This window comes from Schistocerca nitens, chromosome 3, assembly GCF_023898315.1.
Source record: "Schistocerca nitens isolate TAMUIC-IGC-003100 chromosome 3, iqSchNite1.1, whole genome shotgun sequence".
Lineage (NCBI taxonomy): Eukaryota > Metazoa > Arthropoda > Insecta > Orthoptera > Acrididae > Schistocerca > Schistocerca nitens.
This window is the reverse complement of record NC_064616.1, coordinates 905,160,932-905,180,661: the sequence shown is the minus strand read 5'-3', so window position 1 is coordinate 905,180,661 and position 19,730 is coordinate 905,160,932. Positions and strand designations below refer to the sequence as shown.

Below are 19,730 nucleotides of genomic sequence, written 5' to 3'. Positions count from 1 at the left end.
TTTCCTCTTAAAACTCAACACAACATATGAATCACGAACCCAGTAGATGAGATGTTAAGCTAGACTCTAACCTCCCATTCCTTTCTTTACAGTTATCGACTAAAATAAAATATATGGACTTCACATCTTTAATGGTTGTACCCCTACCAAATGTGCTTGTCCGAGACTGTTGTTATGGGAAGCATAACATGTTTACCTTTTTCTCATACTGATGTGTGGATCATAACAAAATGTCAGCGCAACAGTCTTATTGGCATATAGCCTGATAATGCCTAAGTGGGCGCAATTAGGTAACTGCTAAATACTAAAATGAGTATTTATTTCACAATAAATGAAAGCATACGTAGGAAAATTGCTTCGTTTAAGGTTCTGAAATCAATGAGACTAATAACATTTCCAGCATGGAGCAATAAGACATCAGAGTAGAAGTTGTTTGGTTTCCACAGCTGAGTGCCGTAATAGCAGGAAATGATTTGCAGCATTGTCGAACAAATCATTTACATATCAGTGCGTTCTAGGATAAGGCACCCATCCGTCACGAATAATGAACGTAGAATATCCTTTGAAAATGATGGCTGCTCGCCACATTTATAGTTCAGGAGAGTGTTGTAATAGATGTCTGTGTTAAACATCGAAAACTAAACTTAATATGTTATTGTCGTAAATGACGAGATACTTTGATCAAGACGATTTTACTGAGGCAGAAACTGCAACAAGCAGTCACTATATTATCAAATTTATTTTATTCCGTTTTACCCGTTCCGGGTGTTTTCTCATCCACCTATGGATGGTGTACACGTAAGTTATTACATAAAACAAATAGTGGGTCTAGCATTTGTTTGTAACACTAACATTTTGTTATTTCAAAAATGGTTCAAATGGCTCTGAGCACTATGGGACTCAACTGCGGAGGTCATTAGTCCCCTAGAACTTAGAACTAGTTAAACCTAACTAACCTAAGGACATCACAAACATCCATGCCCGAGGCAGGATTCGAACCTGCGACCGTAGCGGTCTTGCGGCTCCAGACTGCAGCGCCTTTAACCGCACGGCCACTTCGGCCGGCTGTTATTTCATTTCATGGACGTTTGATATATGAACACAATGGATTGCAAACATAATGTGCAGGCATTTTACATGTGAGGGTGCAGCACAATTGTAAATATAACGCAAATAGCGACTGTTAACTGCAATTTTCCTTTGTAATATACGACATAGCCACCTCTCTTTTTCTATTATGGAAAGTCACAGATGCAACTAGTACTGAACGTCGATAACTATTTCGGTACGAGTAGAAGCGATCTCAAGGTTTGTATCTACCCAATTATTGGCTCTGAGCACTATGGGACTCAACTGCTGAGGTCATTAGTCCCCTAGAACTTAGAACTAGTTAAACCTAACTAACCTAAGGACATCACAAACATCCATGCCCGAGGCAGGATTCGAACCTGCGACCGTAGCGGTCTTGCGGTTCCAGACTGCAGCGCCTTTAACCGCACGGCCACTTCGGCCGGCCACCCAATTATTCTCACATAACATGAAAGTACGTATATTTCATCAAGTCCATAGCTGACGCGTGGGAAAGAATGTACACTTATACTCTATTACATCAGATATATACTCAAAAATCCACAGAATGGTATGTATCGGCGGGTACATGGTGTATTGAAAGATTATTCCCCTTCCCACCTTTATCCTTCCCTTCTCAATTTCGGATGGTATACACGAAGAAAGACCTTCGTTGCCGCCCTGCGCACATCCTAATTCCTCTTCCTTCGCTTTCTTAGTCATTAAGTTGGGGAAAGATATATGTTTCTTGGCTGATAGTGGGAAGTGGGCGGTAGTAATTTCGTGTAGAAAGTTCTGCGTGATGCACAGCGCTATTCCAGTATCGTCTCCCATCGGATTTTGGCGAGTATTTCTGGGGCATTCCCGCAATGGATAGGCAAACACACGACGAAGCGCGCATCATTTCGTTCAATACGTTCTTTTCTTACGTAAATACTACTTGATAAGCATCACAAAGCCCATAAACAATACTCTAGAATAGGTGGAACGAGGGGTTTGTGAGCGTCCTTGCCTTTGGGCGAAGCAGTTATTTGGGCGTCTTCCAATAGGTCTCAGCGTGACATCTGCCTTCACATCAGCTACATTTATAGCGTAGTTACACCCTAAATTACCCCGAAAATATACGGCTATATATAAGTTGTGTGTGGTTTCAGCGAATGATCACTGACCGTACAGGCCAAATGCTACCAGGTCTTTTTGTCAAGTTACGACCATCACATTCCATTTATTTATGTTGAGGGGTCTGCCACCTGTTTTTCACAAAGTGCCTATCACCTTTAAGTCTTCGTAAAATTTTTCTAGAGGTGTGATATTTTGTTCACAACTGCACAGTCTGCGCACAGCGTGAACAGCCTCAGGGAGCTAAAAACAGTATTTGTCAAGCCGTTGCCAGCCAGGGTGGCCGGCGCTACAGTCTGGAACCGCGCGACCGCTACGGTCGCAGATTCGAATCCTGCCTCGGGCATGGATGTGTGTGATGTCCTTAGGTTAATTAGGTTTAAGTAGTTCTAAGTTCTAGGGGACTGATGACCTCAGAATTTGTCCCATAGTGCTCAGAGCCATTTGAACCATTTTTTTGTCAAGCCGTTCATGTGCACAGTGAAGGTAACTATCCCATTACACTTTCTTACAAGATGACTTGTACAAAATTTCATGAATGGCAGCTTGCTCTAAATGTAGGTAAATGAAAGTTAATGCGTATGGGTAGGAAAAATAGTGCTGTAATGTTTGAATACAGCATTAGTAGGGTGCAACTTGACAAGTCACTTCGATTAAATATCTAGGCTAACGTTGCAAAGTGATATGAAATGGAATGCGCACGTCAGGTTGGCAGTAGGGAAGACGAACGCTCGACTTGGTTTTATTGGGGGAATTTTGGGAAAATGTAGCTTCTCGAGTACTGTTCGAGTGTTTGGGATTTGCACCTAGTCGGATTAAAGGAAGATACCGAAGCAATTCAGAGGCGGGCTGCTAGATTTTTTACCGGTAGATTCCATCAACACACAACTTCTTCGTGTTGAACTCACATAGGAATCACTGGATGGAAGACGATGCTCTTGTTGCAAAGCAATATTGCGCAGATTTAAAGAACCGGCTGTTGAGACTGACTGCAGAATGATTCTCCTGCCGCCAACGTACATTTCGCGAAAGGACCATGAAAAAAAAATGTTACAAATTTGGGCTCTTGCGGAGGTTTCTAGACAGTTGTTTTCCCCTCGCTCTACTTGCGAGTGGAGCAGGAGAGGAAATGACTAGTAATGGTACAAGGTATCTTCCGCCATACACCATACGGTGGTTTGCGGAGTATTTATGTATATGTAGATGAAATGAAATGATCGCGTGGCATTGTTGGCCGAGAGACCCCGTCCGGGGAAGTTCGGCCGTCGTGTGCAAGTGGCGCTATACTGAGCGACATGCGCGGCTGTGATGATGAGTGATGACGAAACCACAACACCCCGTCCACTGGCGGGGAAAATCTCTAACCTGTCCGGGAATCGAACCCGAGCCCCATGCATGGTAGGCGAGCTCCTTATCACTCAGCTAAGCAGGTGGACGATGTAGACGAAGTTGAAGATACACTACATTACTTTCACTTCTGACGATGTCTCCTTATTAAGAACGACATTCTGGGTACTTATAGTGAGGAAACAATCTGTCCAATCACATACTCATGACCGATATTCCACAAGCACCTTTTACACTGCCTATAACGATATCATTTGTTTGCTGTTATTGCGTCGTTACAATGCATAAAAATTGTGCAAAGATGACGCGCACATGCAGCTTACCGCCACTTAATTACTTTTAGAAACAGCAGATCATTGGCATGAGGGACACAGGAGTATCATACCGAAAGTTGGCTGTTGTACAATGATTGCAGAACGAATGGTGACGACATCCGCTCAGGACAAAAATATGTCAAGAAAAGTGGGCATTGGTTCTTCGGGAAGCAATAAACGACGAGAAGATCGTAGGATTGTTTGACTGGCTGTGAAGAATAGGCAAACGACTGCAGTTGAAATCTAGGCAGCGGTTATAGGCAGAGTGTCATCACGGATCGGTGTTAACAGATGACTGGACTGTGGGTTGAGATTTTAAGTTGCCATGTGTCGTTCACCGCTGACTCTACACCATAGACGACAGAAACTGGCATGTAGTAGATGCAGAGTCTGCTGGCATACTGAGTGGCATTCTGTGACTTTCAACAACGAGTCTCGGTTCTGTTTGTGGTGGCAAATCGACCTTAACGTGCCCGTAGACGACCTGGTGAAAGGTCACAAGAAACACCGACTCTGGAAACCCACACCTCTCCAGCTCCTGGAATCATGGTGTGGGGAGCTACTGGATGTGAAACAGGACTGATTCCGTAATTGTTGAAGGGACATTGAATACACGCCCCTAGAATGGCAGACCCTTTTATCATGTCCTTCGTGATTAGAGAACCAAACGTCGCATTCCAACAGGACTATGCAAGGCCACATACTATAGATCAGGCTACGAACGCTTTGAGGAATGTACTGATCGTTGATTGGTCAACCCGATACCCCGATTTGCACCCGAAGACTGTGTGTGGGATGTGATGGAACGACGTGAACTTTCATGTTAGCGTCCAATGTCTTGAACTGAGACAGCATGTGTTTCATGCCGTTTGCTACCATGCCACCACGAATAGAAGAGTAAATTAGTGCCTGTCGGGGGCGTGGGGGAGCGGGGGTTGCACTCTCCAAATAGAAGGCAAGTTTAATCATTTAATATCTGTTGCGTGATGAACATCTCCACAAAGTTTGATAAATGTTGGGGTGATGCTTCATACTCTAGCTCTTACCATTCCCATAAATGTATTTGGTCCTCCTTACAATATAAAATTCACAGTATCCGGAAATAGTGCTATAATGTAAACAATCTATTTACAAAATAATGTAATACGTAATATGATATATGATACGACATCAACGCAATTATTTTGTAGTTAATAGTGTGTAACACGGAAATAAGCAGGGATAATTATCTGTCATGATCCTGTATCCACATAGGGATGGTAAAATGTAGTCTGAAGAATAGACACATCCGTCGAGAAGCACTCTTGTAACATACGGAGAAGCTATTGAGCTCATCGCCCGCAGCTATACTGGAAAGTAGTAAGTAACTATGTAATGAACTGAAGTCGTTCTGCAGTTCGCCCACATCTTGGTGCTGAACCATCCTCTCTCGGCTATAAGAATCATTTACGACTTGGTGTGGCCTGTAAACTTCGTTTCCCTCCTTTTTTCCGGCGGTTGCCCCAGGGGGGGCCTGCTCTAGACAGCAAGAAGAATGGCTGCAGGACGACCTTAATGCCATCTTTGTCTCTGACAAAACTCGCCGCGCCTCTCTCAAGTTTACCACGACCATTCTCTGGTTCAAGCTCACAGAAATTCACTCGTTACTTCTCCCTCAGACTTATGTACAAAAATGGGTAACAGGTGGTACTGCTATTTATACCATCATGATTGCTCATGCATTAACGATGCTTGCGTCTTTATGAAAGCAGCAACCGATTTGAATGAAACTCACAAGGTATTTTTCCGTCCATAAAGATGTGAGAATATGCCAGAAATTTAACTTGGGAGCACGATGCGTATAGGTACATCGACATCTAGATTCTGTAGATGGCAAGTAAGTACAATTGAGTGCCATAATGTATAAAGCATATTTCCTCTCCTAACTATGACTCTGACGTTTCACTGACAGATGAAGAATAGCAAATATTATTCCAAAGATGAAACATGAAAGCGATAGAGCCTTAGATTTCTGTACTAAAGTATAAAAATGTGTAGCTGAACATATTATCATGTAACAGACGGCCACTGAGAATCATCAGTCATTATGGAAGTGACTGCTGCATATTCACGTGCTCATTTATATATTTACTATCGATATCCTTTCATGTAACTACGTAATTCATTCCGATATCTCAAAACGGTGATTAAACTGTATTACCTAGCAATGATCGGAGGATGAAACTTTGTCGTTGCCTGCAACTCTTATGCGCGTTGCTCGACATATTTAAGGAAAATGGAACTAAAGAACGTACTACGGTTCAGCCAACAGCGCAGGTGTCGAGCGTACAAAAACAGTTGCATGACGTAGCTGCACTTATGTTCCGAAAGTATATCGATAGCTATATCGGACAATAAAACAGAGTACACTGAACGTCTTGCAGACGCTGTCACTTTTTTCTAACTCTTAGCAATAGTTTAAAGCAAAAATTTTAAATGTAGTAGGGTGTGTTGCACATAAAAATTGTTATATACTTGTTATCACAATGTTTTCAGTGTACGTCCTTTTAATCTGTCATGATTTATTTCATTTGATCAATATATTAATGTCTTATTTTTAGGTATGTAGGTCGCAGTTTTCGCTTCCGCATATTTCTTCAATTCGCAAAAATCCATTCCTGTTGTTTAGATTTGCTGATGAGTGTAATGATCTAGTATTTGCGTGCGAGACAGGGAGGTGAACCACCCGACTGATACCATGGTTAAGCGACAATGGCCACCAGTTTCAGGCCCACCAGCAGTTTCCACACTCCAGTGTTTTGTAGTGTTTTCTAATTCCACGCCACATACGTATACCGCACGCGAAAATGCTCTGAACAAAGTAAGGAGTGTTTAAAAACAAAGTATTGCTTCCATGTACATCTCTAAGGCGTCTGGAGAACAAACCACCGTTGGAGGAAATTGTGAGGAAAACTGCTTGAACCATCTGCGAATGGGTATAAAGAGGGCTAGTCTTGCCATTGATTCCCTTTGTTTAGGGCTTCTGACAGTAAATGTAGTGGAATTACAGCGTAGAATGTTAGGATATGTGTATCATTTTGGTTTCATGTGTAGACATCTCCTCTTATTTCACTAAAGGCCGAAGCCAAATTATTGTACTACTTCACACACATTTTAATCCACTTTTGAAAATATACACTCACAAATAGCAGAATGAGACCTTCCTGATACCAATGATAGTGTGAATACAGCAAAGTTTTCAATAAACTAAATGTACTGAATTTTCTTTTATAAAACTGTTGGGGCTTAAATTCACTCACGTCTGAATTCCTACGAAATTCATGAAATAAGTGATCTCTTCCCCAGAAAGACAAGATTTCGGAAAGCTGATCTAACTCTCAGACAGTGTGATACCTGCCATTTTACCTAAGACTTACTTTTATCCTTCTCCATAAACAAAGGCAGTATTAAAATCCTCGTCCTATTATGATCTTTGCTCAATACCTGCCAAATTCTATGACTTTCTGGACCCCAGGATAGCGCTAACATACCCCTGTTTTTAGCGTGAGCAGATGTCAGGACGCTTGACTCTGTTGGTTTTAATGAAAGCCCAGCCTAGGATGCGCCTCATGTTTTAGGTAAAAGAAGGCATATGCCGACTGGAAACTGATGGAAATTCCTAATTTGTCCTTTTTCAGACGATCGTATGAAATGCACTGAACTCTCTGAGCGGAGCACAATCACCAATAAACTAGAATGAAGCAACATGTCTGACTGAACAGTGGCAGCTTTCACTATTGTTTGAATAACATACCACGTCGGAAAGAGAGAGAGAGAGAGAGAGAGAGAGAGAGAGAGAGAGAGAAGGAAACTGGTTACCCACAACAAGGTACAGAAGTGGAGAGACAGAACGATTAAAAGGGGCTACCTATACAATAGATGATCTTAATATTATTATCAGTCCGATGTCGCTCATTGTTGATATGCACAGACATCCGAGACGGCTACGTGCATCACGCCCATTTACATTCGTTCGTCATCTAACGTGCCGAGAAGCTCTGCGAGCATACTCCTCATGGAGAGACAGTGCGGCTGGCAACCTATTGTGAAATTGCTTTGTAACAGCCGAGTCATGTAAGGCAGCGAACGATGAAGCCTATCTGACGGAATCACGAAGGAGAAACTCTCGTTTTTCAGCAACGGCGATTCTCAACTTGGCTGCTCGCCAAACGTTTGTAAAGTATGAAGCATTTTTATGGTTGTAATATCGCCATTTTTGTATGCATACCTCCAAGTGATGAAACTTCTAAGTATGTGAGTGGTGCGTTACATTATGTGCACATAGATACACAAAAAAGTGCATTATACATTTTTCGATGTTGCAAAATGATAAGGGACCTGCGCTGGAACGTAATGGAGTGGATTCTTCATTGGCATCACCACCCCAAGGAAGTTTCGTCAGGTGGGGAAACAAACCACGAAATGTAATGTAAAACGTGAACTAGCCGTCTGAAGATGAACCTATCGGTTCGAAACCGGTAACGGCGCTGTTTAAATAAATAAATAGCATTGTAAAAAGTCAGCAGACCCAGTTAAAGAACAACGACCAGGAAGACTGCGTGAAGTGATGCTACTCCTTGATAACGACCGCCCGTATTCTACTACAATGAAAAAAAAAACTCTATAGACGAGAAGGGTTGGAAAATCATCCAACACTCAACTTATTCACCCAATATTGTGCTCTCAGACTGTCACCTTTTCCGCTCTCTATCTCAAATTCTTCAAGGAACTTCCTTTCCGGATGAAAATGCGCTCCGAACATAGTTCGACGAGTTCTTCCCCTCAAAACCACGTGATTTCTACAATCGCGGAACCGAAAAGTCATCCTAGAGTTGGCAGACTGTTGTAAATAGTGAAGGAGAATATATCATTGATGAGTAAATTCTCTGTACGTGTATCTGTTGTGCTGATAAACTTATGGAAAAACGCTAGGAACTTATGAATCACCTAATACATTTCTGTAGTGTTTCGTTTTTGCGAATCCAAACGTTTAGAAAATAAATTCAAATTGTGTTTCGTTAAGAATATTTTTCCTCGGTGTTCTGAGAATAAAAAATAATAAAATCTTGTCTGAGTTTATGCAGTGAAATCTTAATGGATTAGTTAATCTACGTTTAACTGGTATGTAAATAAACATTCTGGCAAGACTCAATGCCATTTTCCTTTAAGCTCAGGTTGTCTCTAACTATTCGTAAGAAGCATCAGTGAGTAATTTCTAGGATCAGAAAAAGACAAACCTTGTTGTGAATACGAGGGGCGTTTGAAAAGTCCGTGCAAAAATAAAAACTACTTACGTGTTGGGGGTAAACATTTTTTATTTTTCGACTTAGTCTCCTTTTAGACTTATACACTTAGTCCAACACTTTTCTGATTTGTTGATCCCTTTCGAATAATAGGAATTGCCCAAGTCTGCAAAATAGCTATTAGTTGCTGCAATCACCTCCGCGTTTGAATAAAATCTTTGTCCCGCCAGCCATTTCTTCAAATTTGGGAACAAATAGTAGTCCAAGGGAGCCAAGTCTGGAGAATAGGGGGGATGTGAAACAAGGTGGAATCTTATTTCCAATAATTTTACGTCCACAACTGCTGAGGTGTGTGCTGGTGCAATGTCGTGATGGAAAAGGACATTTTTGCCGTCCAATCGCCGGCGTTTTCCATCCAACTCGGTTTTCAAACGGTCCAATAACGATGAATAATATGCACTTGTAATAGTTTTACCCTTTTCCAGAGAGTCGATGAGGATTATCCCATGCGAATCCCAAAAGACAGTTGCCATAACCTTTCCGACCGAAGGAATAGTCTTCCTCTTTCTTTGGCGCAGATTCTCCCTTGTTTAGATTGCTGTTTGGTCTCAGGACTATAGTAATATATACATGTTTCATCCAAAGTGACGAAACGACGCTTTAAGTCCTGTGGATTCTTCCTGAATAGCTGCAAACCATCCTTGCAACACTTCACGCGATTCCGTTTTTGGTCAAGCATGAGCAATCGCGGAACCCATTTTGCAGATAGCATTCTCCTGTCCACATGTTTATGCAAAATGTTATGTACCCGTTCATTCGAGATGCTCACAGCACTAGCAACCTCACGCACCTTAACTCTTCTGTCATTCATCACCATATCATGGATTTTGTCAATGATTTCTGGAGTCGTAACCTCCACAGGATGTCCAGAACATTCAGCATATCTTGTATCCATATGACCACTCCGACAATTTTTAAACCACTTATAAACTGTTCTAATCGAAGGTGCAGAGTCACCGTAATGTTTATAAAGCTTCTCTTTAGTCTCCTGAGGCGTTTTGCCTTTCATAAAGTAATGTTTAATCACCGCACGAAATTCTTTTTCGTCGATTTTTTGACAATCACTCAAATTCCTTGATTCACACGAATGTCAAACACAAAGAAATAGACCAATATGGCTGAAACTTGGTGTGCATTCTTTCCAAAGATGATACTAACTAAACATGACCTCGATATGCGCCGGTGGTACCATCTCTTGGACTTTGCACGGACTTTCCAAACCCCCCTCGTATATAGTGATGAATAACAACATTATAACAACCTGCTGAATAACGTGTCGGTCAACCTTTGAAACATAATACAGTGACACCTCTGGAGGGTACCGAATTCGACAAGTCCTTGGTAAGTTTTCAGAAGTATGTGCCACCAGGTGCCTACGCAGAGGTCACGCAGTTGTCATACCAAACGAGCTGCTGGTTTGTGGGCGTGGAGATGGAGTTTGATAACGTCTCAGATGTATCCCATCGGGTTCAGACAGGGCGAGTTTGGTGGCCGCAACGTCAATGTGAGTTTACTATAATGCTCTTCAAGTTAATATAGGACGATTTTGGCCTTGTGACATAGACAGTTGCCCTACTAGAAGACGTTGACGCCGTCGGAGGAGACATCAAGCGTGAAAGGATGCAGGTGGTCTGCAATAATGTTCACTTAATCCACAGCTATCACGGTGTCTTCGTTTACTACCACAGTTTCCATGAACCTCAGGTGTGTGACCTCCATAGCATAACACTGCCCCACCACTCTGCGTCCGTGGCGCAGTGCCTATCTCGTGCGGCCGTTCGCCTGGATGACGGTGAATCAGGGCAAGGCCATTAATCCGACCAAACGATAGCTTTCCATTCATACACGGTCCAATTTCATTGATCCTGAGCCCACCACAATCGCAGTTGTCGATGTCGTTGGGTCAGCTTGGGAACACGTAGGATCGTCAGCTGCAGAGCCCCGTGTTCAACAATGTGCGCTGAAAGGTGTGGTTCGACGTATTTGTGCCTGCAGCACTGTACTCTGTTGTCAGATCCGCCACAGGTCGTCTCTTACCCTGCTTTGCAGAACAAGACTCCGGCGTTCATATTCTGTGATGAGGTATGGACGTCCAGCGGATTTCATCTACTCATGGTTTCACCGTCCTTCAACCACTTTCCACAGATGTTCAAGGTGTGAACACCCGACCAGCTCCGCTGTTTCAGGGAAGCTCGTTGCCGTGCGCGTGGTCAACAACAATCTCCCCTTTGTCAAAGTTTCTTGTGTCAGTGGATTTCCTTATTTGTGGCCCGTATATTCGCTTCAGTGAGTCCCCATCGCAGTCTATTCCGCTTAAATGATTGCCTTACTGCGTTACATGCCTGCAACGCCACCAGATGGCATTCACTTTCCCAGTGGGCAGTGGCGATAATGGCGTGGCTTATCAGTTTGTGTGTGTGTGTGTGTGTGTGTGTGTGTGAGAGAGAGAGAGAGAGAGAGAGATAGAGAGAGAGAGAGAGAGAGAGAGAGAGTGTTGCTCATGAAGATTATGTACGTTCTCCATTCGAAGGATAATGAAGATTAGTGTTTAACATACCATCGACGACGACATCATTAGACACAGGACGGAACCATTGAAGAATTTGCCTGTTGCATGTAAGAACTTAAACTTGGATGGGCGGGCGGGTATTTGAGCTACATTCCTCCCAAATTCGAATCCATTGTCTTACCACAGCATCATCATGATTCTGTATCCCAATCAGTTGTCGGCGTAGCTTAAATCAGCCAACTAGGTAATTGCGTACAGTGCTACACTACAGCATATCACACAACATACTGAGACTAAATCAGCGCTAACTTTAAGCAGCAGCCGAGCCATGGAGATCGTCATCAGCCCAAATGTGAGACAGGAAGTCTTTTATGTATTGCATATGGAGTGGCAGAGCCATCATCACCATACCACGCTGTGGTAGGAGTACGCGGTACCACATTTTGTACAACACGTGAATCTCACTAACATAGCGTTATAAGACATACACTGTCTGGTCACATTAATATGACCATCAGTCAAAAGCCCGAATAACCATTGCTGGGAGACGTCCTGGAGGAGAGTCAACGAGGTTCTGCAAGGTACTGACAGGAACGTGGATCCACGCCAATTCCAGTGCTGTGGCCAGCTGCGCTAGTTTTCTCGGCTGAGGATCCATGGCGCGGAGAGTACGATTGAGGTTATCCCAAAGATTCTGTCTGGGTTTAAATATTGGGCGTTTTGTGACCAGAGAAGTACAATACACTCATCAGGGTGCTCTGTCAACCACAGACTTACACTGAAAGCTGTGTGACATAATCTATTGACCTGCTGGTAGATGCCATCCTGCCAAGGAAAAACAATCTGCATGTAGGGGTAGACATTGCCCCCCGGGGAGACGAATACTTGTGTTGATCCATTGTACCTTCCAGAATGACGAGATTACCAAGGAGTACCACGCAAACCAGACCATAATGCTCTATCCTCTGGCCTGGACTACTCTGAAGATCCAACGGCCATCTGGCCGATGGAACAAACAACGTGATTCGTCTGAAAAGGCCACCTATCGCCAATCGGTGGACGTTCAGCTGCGGTATTGGCGTATGAATTCCAGCCTTCGTAGGCGATGAACAGCATTCAGAATGGGTGCATGAACTAGGCGCAACGTTCACTGAACTGTTGTTGAGGAGACACTGTTGGTGGCTCCTTTGTTCATCTGGGCGGTCAGCTGCTTGACAGTTGCGTCTATTCTCCCGGTCACCCCTGTCATCTCCCTTGATGGATCACAGCTGCCTCTGTGCCGGTTCTGGACAACGCCAAATTCCTTTGGACGGTAAACTTCAACCACGGCGCTCGCAAACAGTTTACAGATTTAGCCATTTTGGAAATGTTTCTACCACTGGCCTGAAAGCCAATGATCACGCCCTTTTGAACGTGAGATAAATTGCTCCTTTCCCTATTTCGACAACTGCATTGTATTTCCGCATCCTGCCGACGCGCTTTATATACCCTACACTGCTAGTGTTGCCAGCTGCCGTTTGTGAGTGATTATTGCACGTTGACGTCAAACACGGGCAGTGGTCATATTAATGTGACTGGGCCATATATGTTCATTTAAACGTTTTGTGTTACTTGTTGCATACAATTAGTAATACACAACAAGAAAAATGTTCAAATGTGTGTGAAATCTTATGGGACTTAACTGCTAAGGTCATCAGGCCCTAAGCTTACACAGTACTTAACCTAAATTATCCTAAGGACAAACACACACACCCATGCCCGAAGGAGGACTCGAACCTCCGCCGGGACCAGCCGCACAGTCCATGACTGTAGCGCCCCAGACCGCTCGGCTAATGCCGCGCGGCTACACAACAAGAAAGTACAGTACTTTAGAAGCGAATGTATACGAAAGTCAAGTGCTTCAGAAGTGAGATAACTCTTTTTAAAATGCTGGTCCCTCTATTATGAAATCGTAATTGTACTGGAACTACGTATAATGAGTGTGTTCTCGTTTGTATCATAATAGTTTCTGTAGTTTAATCGTGGCGAATACCACGATGGAATCTCAAAGAAGAAAATGGATTTGTACACCATAGACAGAGAAAGACCAGTGTTCTTAGGATTTTGTTCACTAACTGTGGACTACGGGAATGTATTATAGAGGAATTATGTTGAAACCACATCTATCCGCAGTAATTTACAATCTATGAGGGTTAGGCTCTTTTAAATCACGTCACACAAATGCCAAGGCGTTTCATTGAAAGGTAGTGGCCCGATGCCTGTCCAGTGGACTCTAGGAATGCTTGGTGACCTGATAGCTATGGACGTTGCTCACTAACAAATACGTTTTCCAATCATCATTGACATTTAAAAGTCAGGTTTTAGAAGAAGAATGTATTAGAATATGCTAATAATGTTATTTGGATGAACGTGATATGTTTTTGAGTAGTCTTGCGCTTTCCGGCAAGTACTCTCCAGTTAACTCTGCCAACAGTTGGCGGTTCTCACGCAGGGTCTGAAACTCTCCGCTTCTATTCGAAGTTACTTCAGAAATTCTTTAAAACCTCTTACTTTTTAAGTACGGTGTGGGGAAAATGAAGTGGGCAGAACTGTATTACTATAGGAATAACAGTTCTGCTCTAAAGACCAATATAATGTTTGAAAGTATTTTGAAACGCATGTCATTTTACAATGTTGATTTAGGGCGCACCCCCACATAGCCGATCCTAAGCCGGTATTTATAATGCTATATTAGTCTGATAATGTCTGTGCATCTATGCAACTACTATATTCGTTTTTCAGAGACCGTATTCGTTTCGTTTTATTGAGTTAAATCATTTCCAGCGGTCTGAAGATAACAGATACTTTACGATTTTTTTATTTATTAATTAATTTATTTTATTTATGTTTTTGTTTTTCAGTATAATGAAGTGCGCTTCCTTACACGTTTCACCTTATATGTAGATATATATGTGCGTATTTTAAATGACTTTTGGTGGTGAGTTTACCTTTCTTATGTTACTTTCAGCACTACACATTTCCCACATAATACATAAAGTCTGCGTAATAACTAAACAAACAGTGGAAAGCTGACACTGTACAAAATTATGGAACACATATGGGATTAAACCAATGAGACGAAAATAATTTCTAGCTCCTAATCCTCGTGAATTCAGGAAAGAGAGAAACAACACCCTCTTCAGTGATTCATATACCTTCGTCCCCTCTCCCACCACGCCTCACCACTGTATCATTTACATTTATTACGCACCGCCCACTCTCCCTACCGACTCTTGTACTCAGAATTTTCTGCCACCAGAAAACAGTAAGCCTCAACGTGATAGAGTACGTAAACATGCTCACCATGTGGAAGGACTGTTGTCCTGAAAATAAAAACCAAAATTGGGCAAGAAAATCAGTAGTATAAGTAGTTGTGGAATATGCACGCAGGTAATACATATACATGTGCTAGAAAGAAACCAAACTGTAAACTACCTCCAACTTTCAGACCACTAATCATGTTTTATTTCAACCGTATGAAACGTGTATTGCGAAGAAAAAAGGCATTCATTAATTGAAAACAGAGCACGAGCGTTATTAAAATATTTGAGTGTAAACTATAATTATCATGGTCATAGAAGTGATATTTATAAATTCCTTGGGGAGGAAGTCAAATTTAATTGCGACATTTGTCCTCTGTGACAATTCTCAACTTGGCAGCATGTTGTTCCTTTTGGTGAAAAAGTCATATTAAAAAAAATGCAGTACTGACTGTTTTCCTGTTAAATTTATAGACCAGGCAGGTTGGCAGCAAATCCAGACCATTGTCAGTAGCATCCTTCGTGTTACTACTCCTGGCGAAAAGAAGTTGTGACGTCCCAGCATGAAATTTTCACTACAGGGAAATAACTTCGATAGTCAGATAACTACATTATACAATGCCTTTATTGATCTAAATTACAATTTAATGAAAGACAGGATTTTTTTTACTTCACTACAACTAACATTTTAAATTTTTTCGAGCTGTAACACACAAAACAGTGCATTCCCTATGAATCTAACTTTTTCTACTACTTATTGCTACAATATTAATTTATAATACTGATTTTTCTCAACAGGTACTTATAACAGGACAGACAAAAAACCTAAAAAGTGTACATTCTTAAATTCCGGGAAGTTTTGAATGTCCCATTTGCTGGACAAACGCGCAAAGCGTATTTTATGCAACAATACTCACGCTGGTTAACTTGTCGCTGTTGTTAGAGCTGAGTCCATTAGAGGAAGCTGCGCTCGTGACTGGAGGTCCACTGAAACATTAGCCCTCTTTCTATATGTGACATGTTTATGACATCTAGTTTAAATAGAATAAATAACTTATTTCTAAATGAATAATATTTTATATGGAACTTCGTACTTAAAAAGAATTCTATATTTCAGTTCTATTAAGTATGTGATGACATAAAATATGCAGTAATTTAGTTAGAGTCAGGTGTTTCAATATAATACGTCATTGTTCTACAGGCAAAGATAATAAATAAAGAGTGTTGACGACGAATCGAGATAAGAGAGATTAAGGACGCTGTTAAATTCATACAGTTAACAGTGTATGGAGAGCAGAGAAACGTATGTGACTATTTTGTAGACTACCCTGCTTAAACGCCGAGAAGTGTAATCCGAATGTAATAATTCTGGATTGAGTTATTTTGCTGAATCGAAATGGTGTCACTGTGTATTCGTCTAGACCTAAATCGCTGAGCACCGCAGATATGATATATTTTCTCCTATACCTACTTTTGCGTCGCTCTCCACGTACTCTATCGTTCTGTGCGAACTCCGAGGGACGTCATGGGGTCAATTCGGGGATATATAAGTAAATGCACAATCTGTAAACCCCATAAATAAGTGTACTGTAAAATCAACCAACCACTGAATTAGAAGGAGGTATAGTTGTAAAGGCCCACAAATTCGAGCATTATGTTTGAGAGATTTAGTATAAAGTGGAAAATTTAGAAAAGAATTAAAGTGAATTATACCTTACGGTAGACCTACATCTGCATCTACACACATACTCCGCACCGTACAGTGCGTGGCGGAGAGTGCCTAATAAATTAACTGTCAGGGACTGCCGAACACTCAAACGTACTGCCGAGCGACGTGGAGCTATCGTTGTGGAACTGAAATCGCACTCGGGAGAAATGGGCCTCAAATCAGCTTTCGGGTACGTAGATGCAGGACTACTTGGTTCTCCTAAATCGATTAAGATTAGTGCCGTGATTGCTTCCTTGAAAAAAGACAAGGCTGAATCCCTTCCCCATCCTCCTCCTACCCGAGATTGTTCACATCTAGTGATTTCATCGTCGACGAACATTCCTTCCCTTCTGAAGCGTATTGTACGGAAAACGTGGCAGGTGGGACATAAACCCCTTGATAGAACTATCCCTCTATTAAGCGATACAACACTCTTTTCGTGGTCATCCTGATTCGCAGAAACCACTGATGACAAGAAGAAAAGAGCGACATAGATTAAAGTGCTGCAAGCAACGCTTCTTTGCTCTGTGACGTACTTGTAGAAAGTTTTGTGGGTGATTTAGTCAGTTGGTCCTGTGCTGATAGGTCGAAGCCAGACAAACCGTTTTTACCTTAGTGTGGTACAGCAAAAATGAAACTCAGTGAAAGTAATTGATTGCCTGGGGCTGTTTTATTGCTTTATAAGCAGCTAATTTGCTTTTCTCGATGGATTATTGCCAAATTAGTCTGTGTCTACAGACTGGAAATGTATCTATCTGTAACAGTTTGAAAATGCTCCTGTCAACAAAGCAAAGATCATTCTGTTGCTTTTCGAAGAGATTCAGCGGTTAGTCTCCTGCTCTAACCCCGACACTACATCACTGAACATCTTTGAAATGAAGTAGAAAAACAGATGTGCACGAGACCAGTCCGCCAAGAGCTCGGCGTAAGGTTCCCCATGTTCTGTCCAAGAAGAATGTTAGAAATGTCTGCAAGTGTTTATCGAACATACTGGAATGCAATCCACGTGACCGCAACAAAAAGGTACCCCGCACGTTACTGGATGCATGAATGTCGTATTTGTTGCTATCAGCAATGGGTTTTGTAGACATAGAACACACAAAGTAAGTATAAGCCATTTCGCGACCAGTTTCGTCGTTATCAGTCTGCAGCTATGTCGGTTTCAAAACGCAAATATAAGTTAATTACCAAGATTGTACAAGTTTTTAAAATAAAATAGAATAATATTCTGAACGAACTTTCTTAAGTGAAAACGGAAGTATGGGCTTAAAGAGGTAAGAAATAAAGGTTTTACTGTAAAATGAGCTTCGTTTATAAAACCAAAGTTCGAATCTCAACGTCAGTAAGAAACTGGTTGCAATACACAGAAGCTTATTACACACAAGAATTAGTGAAGGGATATTAAATGACGAAGAGGCAAACAGAAAATTGACCACAAAATTTTTGAATGAATGGGCATTGGGTATAATTACAACACTGTATGCTAACTTCCGGGACTGTGTGTGGTTAAAACTGGATTAACTTTTTTTTCCGCCTTGAGAAACATAACGCTTCCTTCTTTTCTACACAGATGCGTTTAGCTGAAGTTACATCATCAGTCTTTTTTTCTTTTCATTGCTATTAAATAACAGGAAAAATTGCTTTATACTGACTGTACATATAGAACTTCGGTTCTTAAGTAGATTATTCGCAAACTTAAAACAAACATATTTTATGTATACACCTTGTTGACAGATGTTGTGTTTTCTGTGTATTTATTTTGCTTTATAACAGTCTTTATTTCACAGTTCGTCTTCTGCAACCATGGAGGGCTTAATATAGAAAACTTTATTACCTCGAAAGTTTACGACTGGGCATGTTAAGACTGTTATGATTAATATTATTTTATTCCACGCGAAAGGTGGTGTGTGTATGTGTACAAAAATATTGTCTATTTTTAAATTTACGAATTATTTACTCAAAAACTGAAAGTCTACATTTACAGACACAATAACGCAATTAATAGAAAGGAAATATAAAATACAGCCACTGATGATGCTGTAACTTCAGCAAAATATATCGACGTAGAAAAGAAGAAAGAATTGTGTTTGCTCAAGGTGAAAACTAGCCAAAGACAAATTTTATTTGTAAGAGTGAGCTTCAAACCTCAAGATGAGTATTAGATGAAAACTTATTAACTTTTATTACTGGCTGCAGTTCGAGGTTCTTTCCTCATACCGTTGCTTTTGGACGGATTGTAACTAGTTAATTTTCATGCTACAGCTACGTGTATCACAACCGCTCTTGACTGACTGACTGACTGGTAGTTACTATGAAATAAAATTAAGTTCTTCGTACTGGTAACAATAATAACCAAACAATCGTGTTGATTGCGGTACATAATTTCGTAATTCGTTGTTTGTTACACGAATTGCAAGTGTAGCGAGGCGTGATGCACGTAGGATTTGCGAAGATGCTCCCCGCGGGCTACGTTCTCGACTGTCAGATCGTACAACTAAATATATATTATCCACGCAATATTCTTCTGCTGTTTAATCATCCATTTGAAGAAGTCAAAAGTGTTCAGCCAATGACTAATCTTCGTCAGCGACCACCAACGATTATAGTCAAACAATATTTCTGAACAGGGGCAACCGCAGTATCTCTCCCGAGTCCCTTTATTTTTAAGAACGTATATTCCTTATAACTAAATTGTAGCAGTGTTCACCATTAAGTGCATCTGCCCATGTATAAGGTAGTTTAAGGTCTCAATTAGGTCTAACATTTAAGCATTTATGTATTCTCTATATGTTAGTTTTTGTGTAGCAAGAAACACAAGCGCATTTTAATTTGGTTGGCGATATTATACGAGCGAGGCACCAACGTACCTTTTCTCGAGACTCTCTACAACTGCTGCCTGAGATTTTCTCTCCCCATTCCACACATCATTCCTTCAAAACGGAAAAGGAAAATTGCGTTGATAGTATTTTCTAGGCAGTCGGTCACGAATTTCTAGTAATTTTCGATGTTTAACGTATTTAATAG

The 19,730-nt window shown here is 41.4% G+C and overlaps 1 protein-coding gene across 1 annotated transcript in view; it reads right to left on the bottom strand.

The window, feature by feature from the left end:
• LOC126249472 (uncharacterized) overlaps positions 1 to 19,730 on the bottom strand; it is a gene marked incomplete at its 5' end in the record, with an annotated part of 507,806 nt that overhangs the window by 108,976 nt on the left and 379,100 nt on the right. The window contains one exon of the mRNA XM_049951127.1: positions 15,916 to 15,985. Coding sequence (XP_049807084.1) covers positions 15,916 to 15,985 — 70 coding nt within the window. The remainder of the gene's footprint in view (positions 1 to 15,915; positions 15,986 to 19,730) is intronic.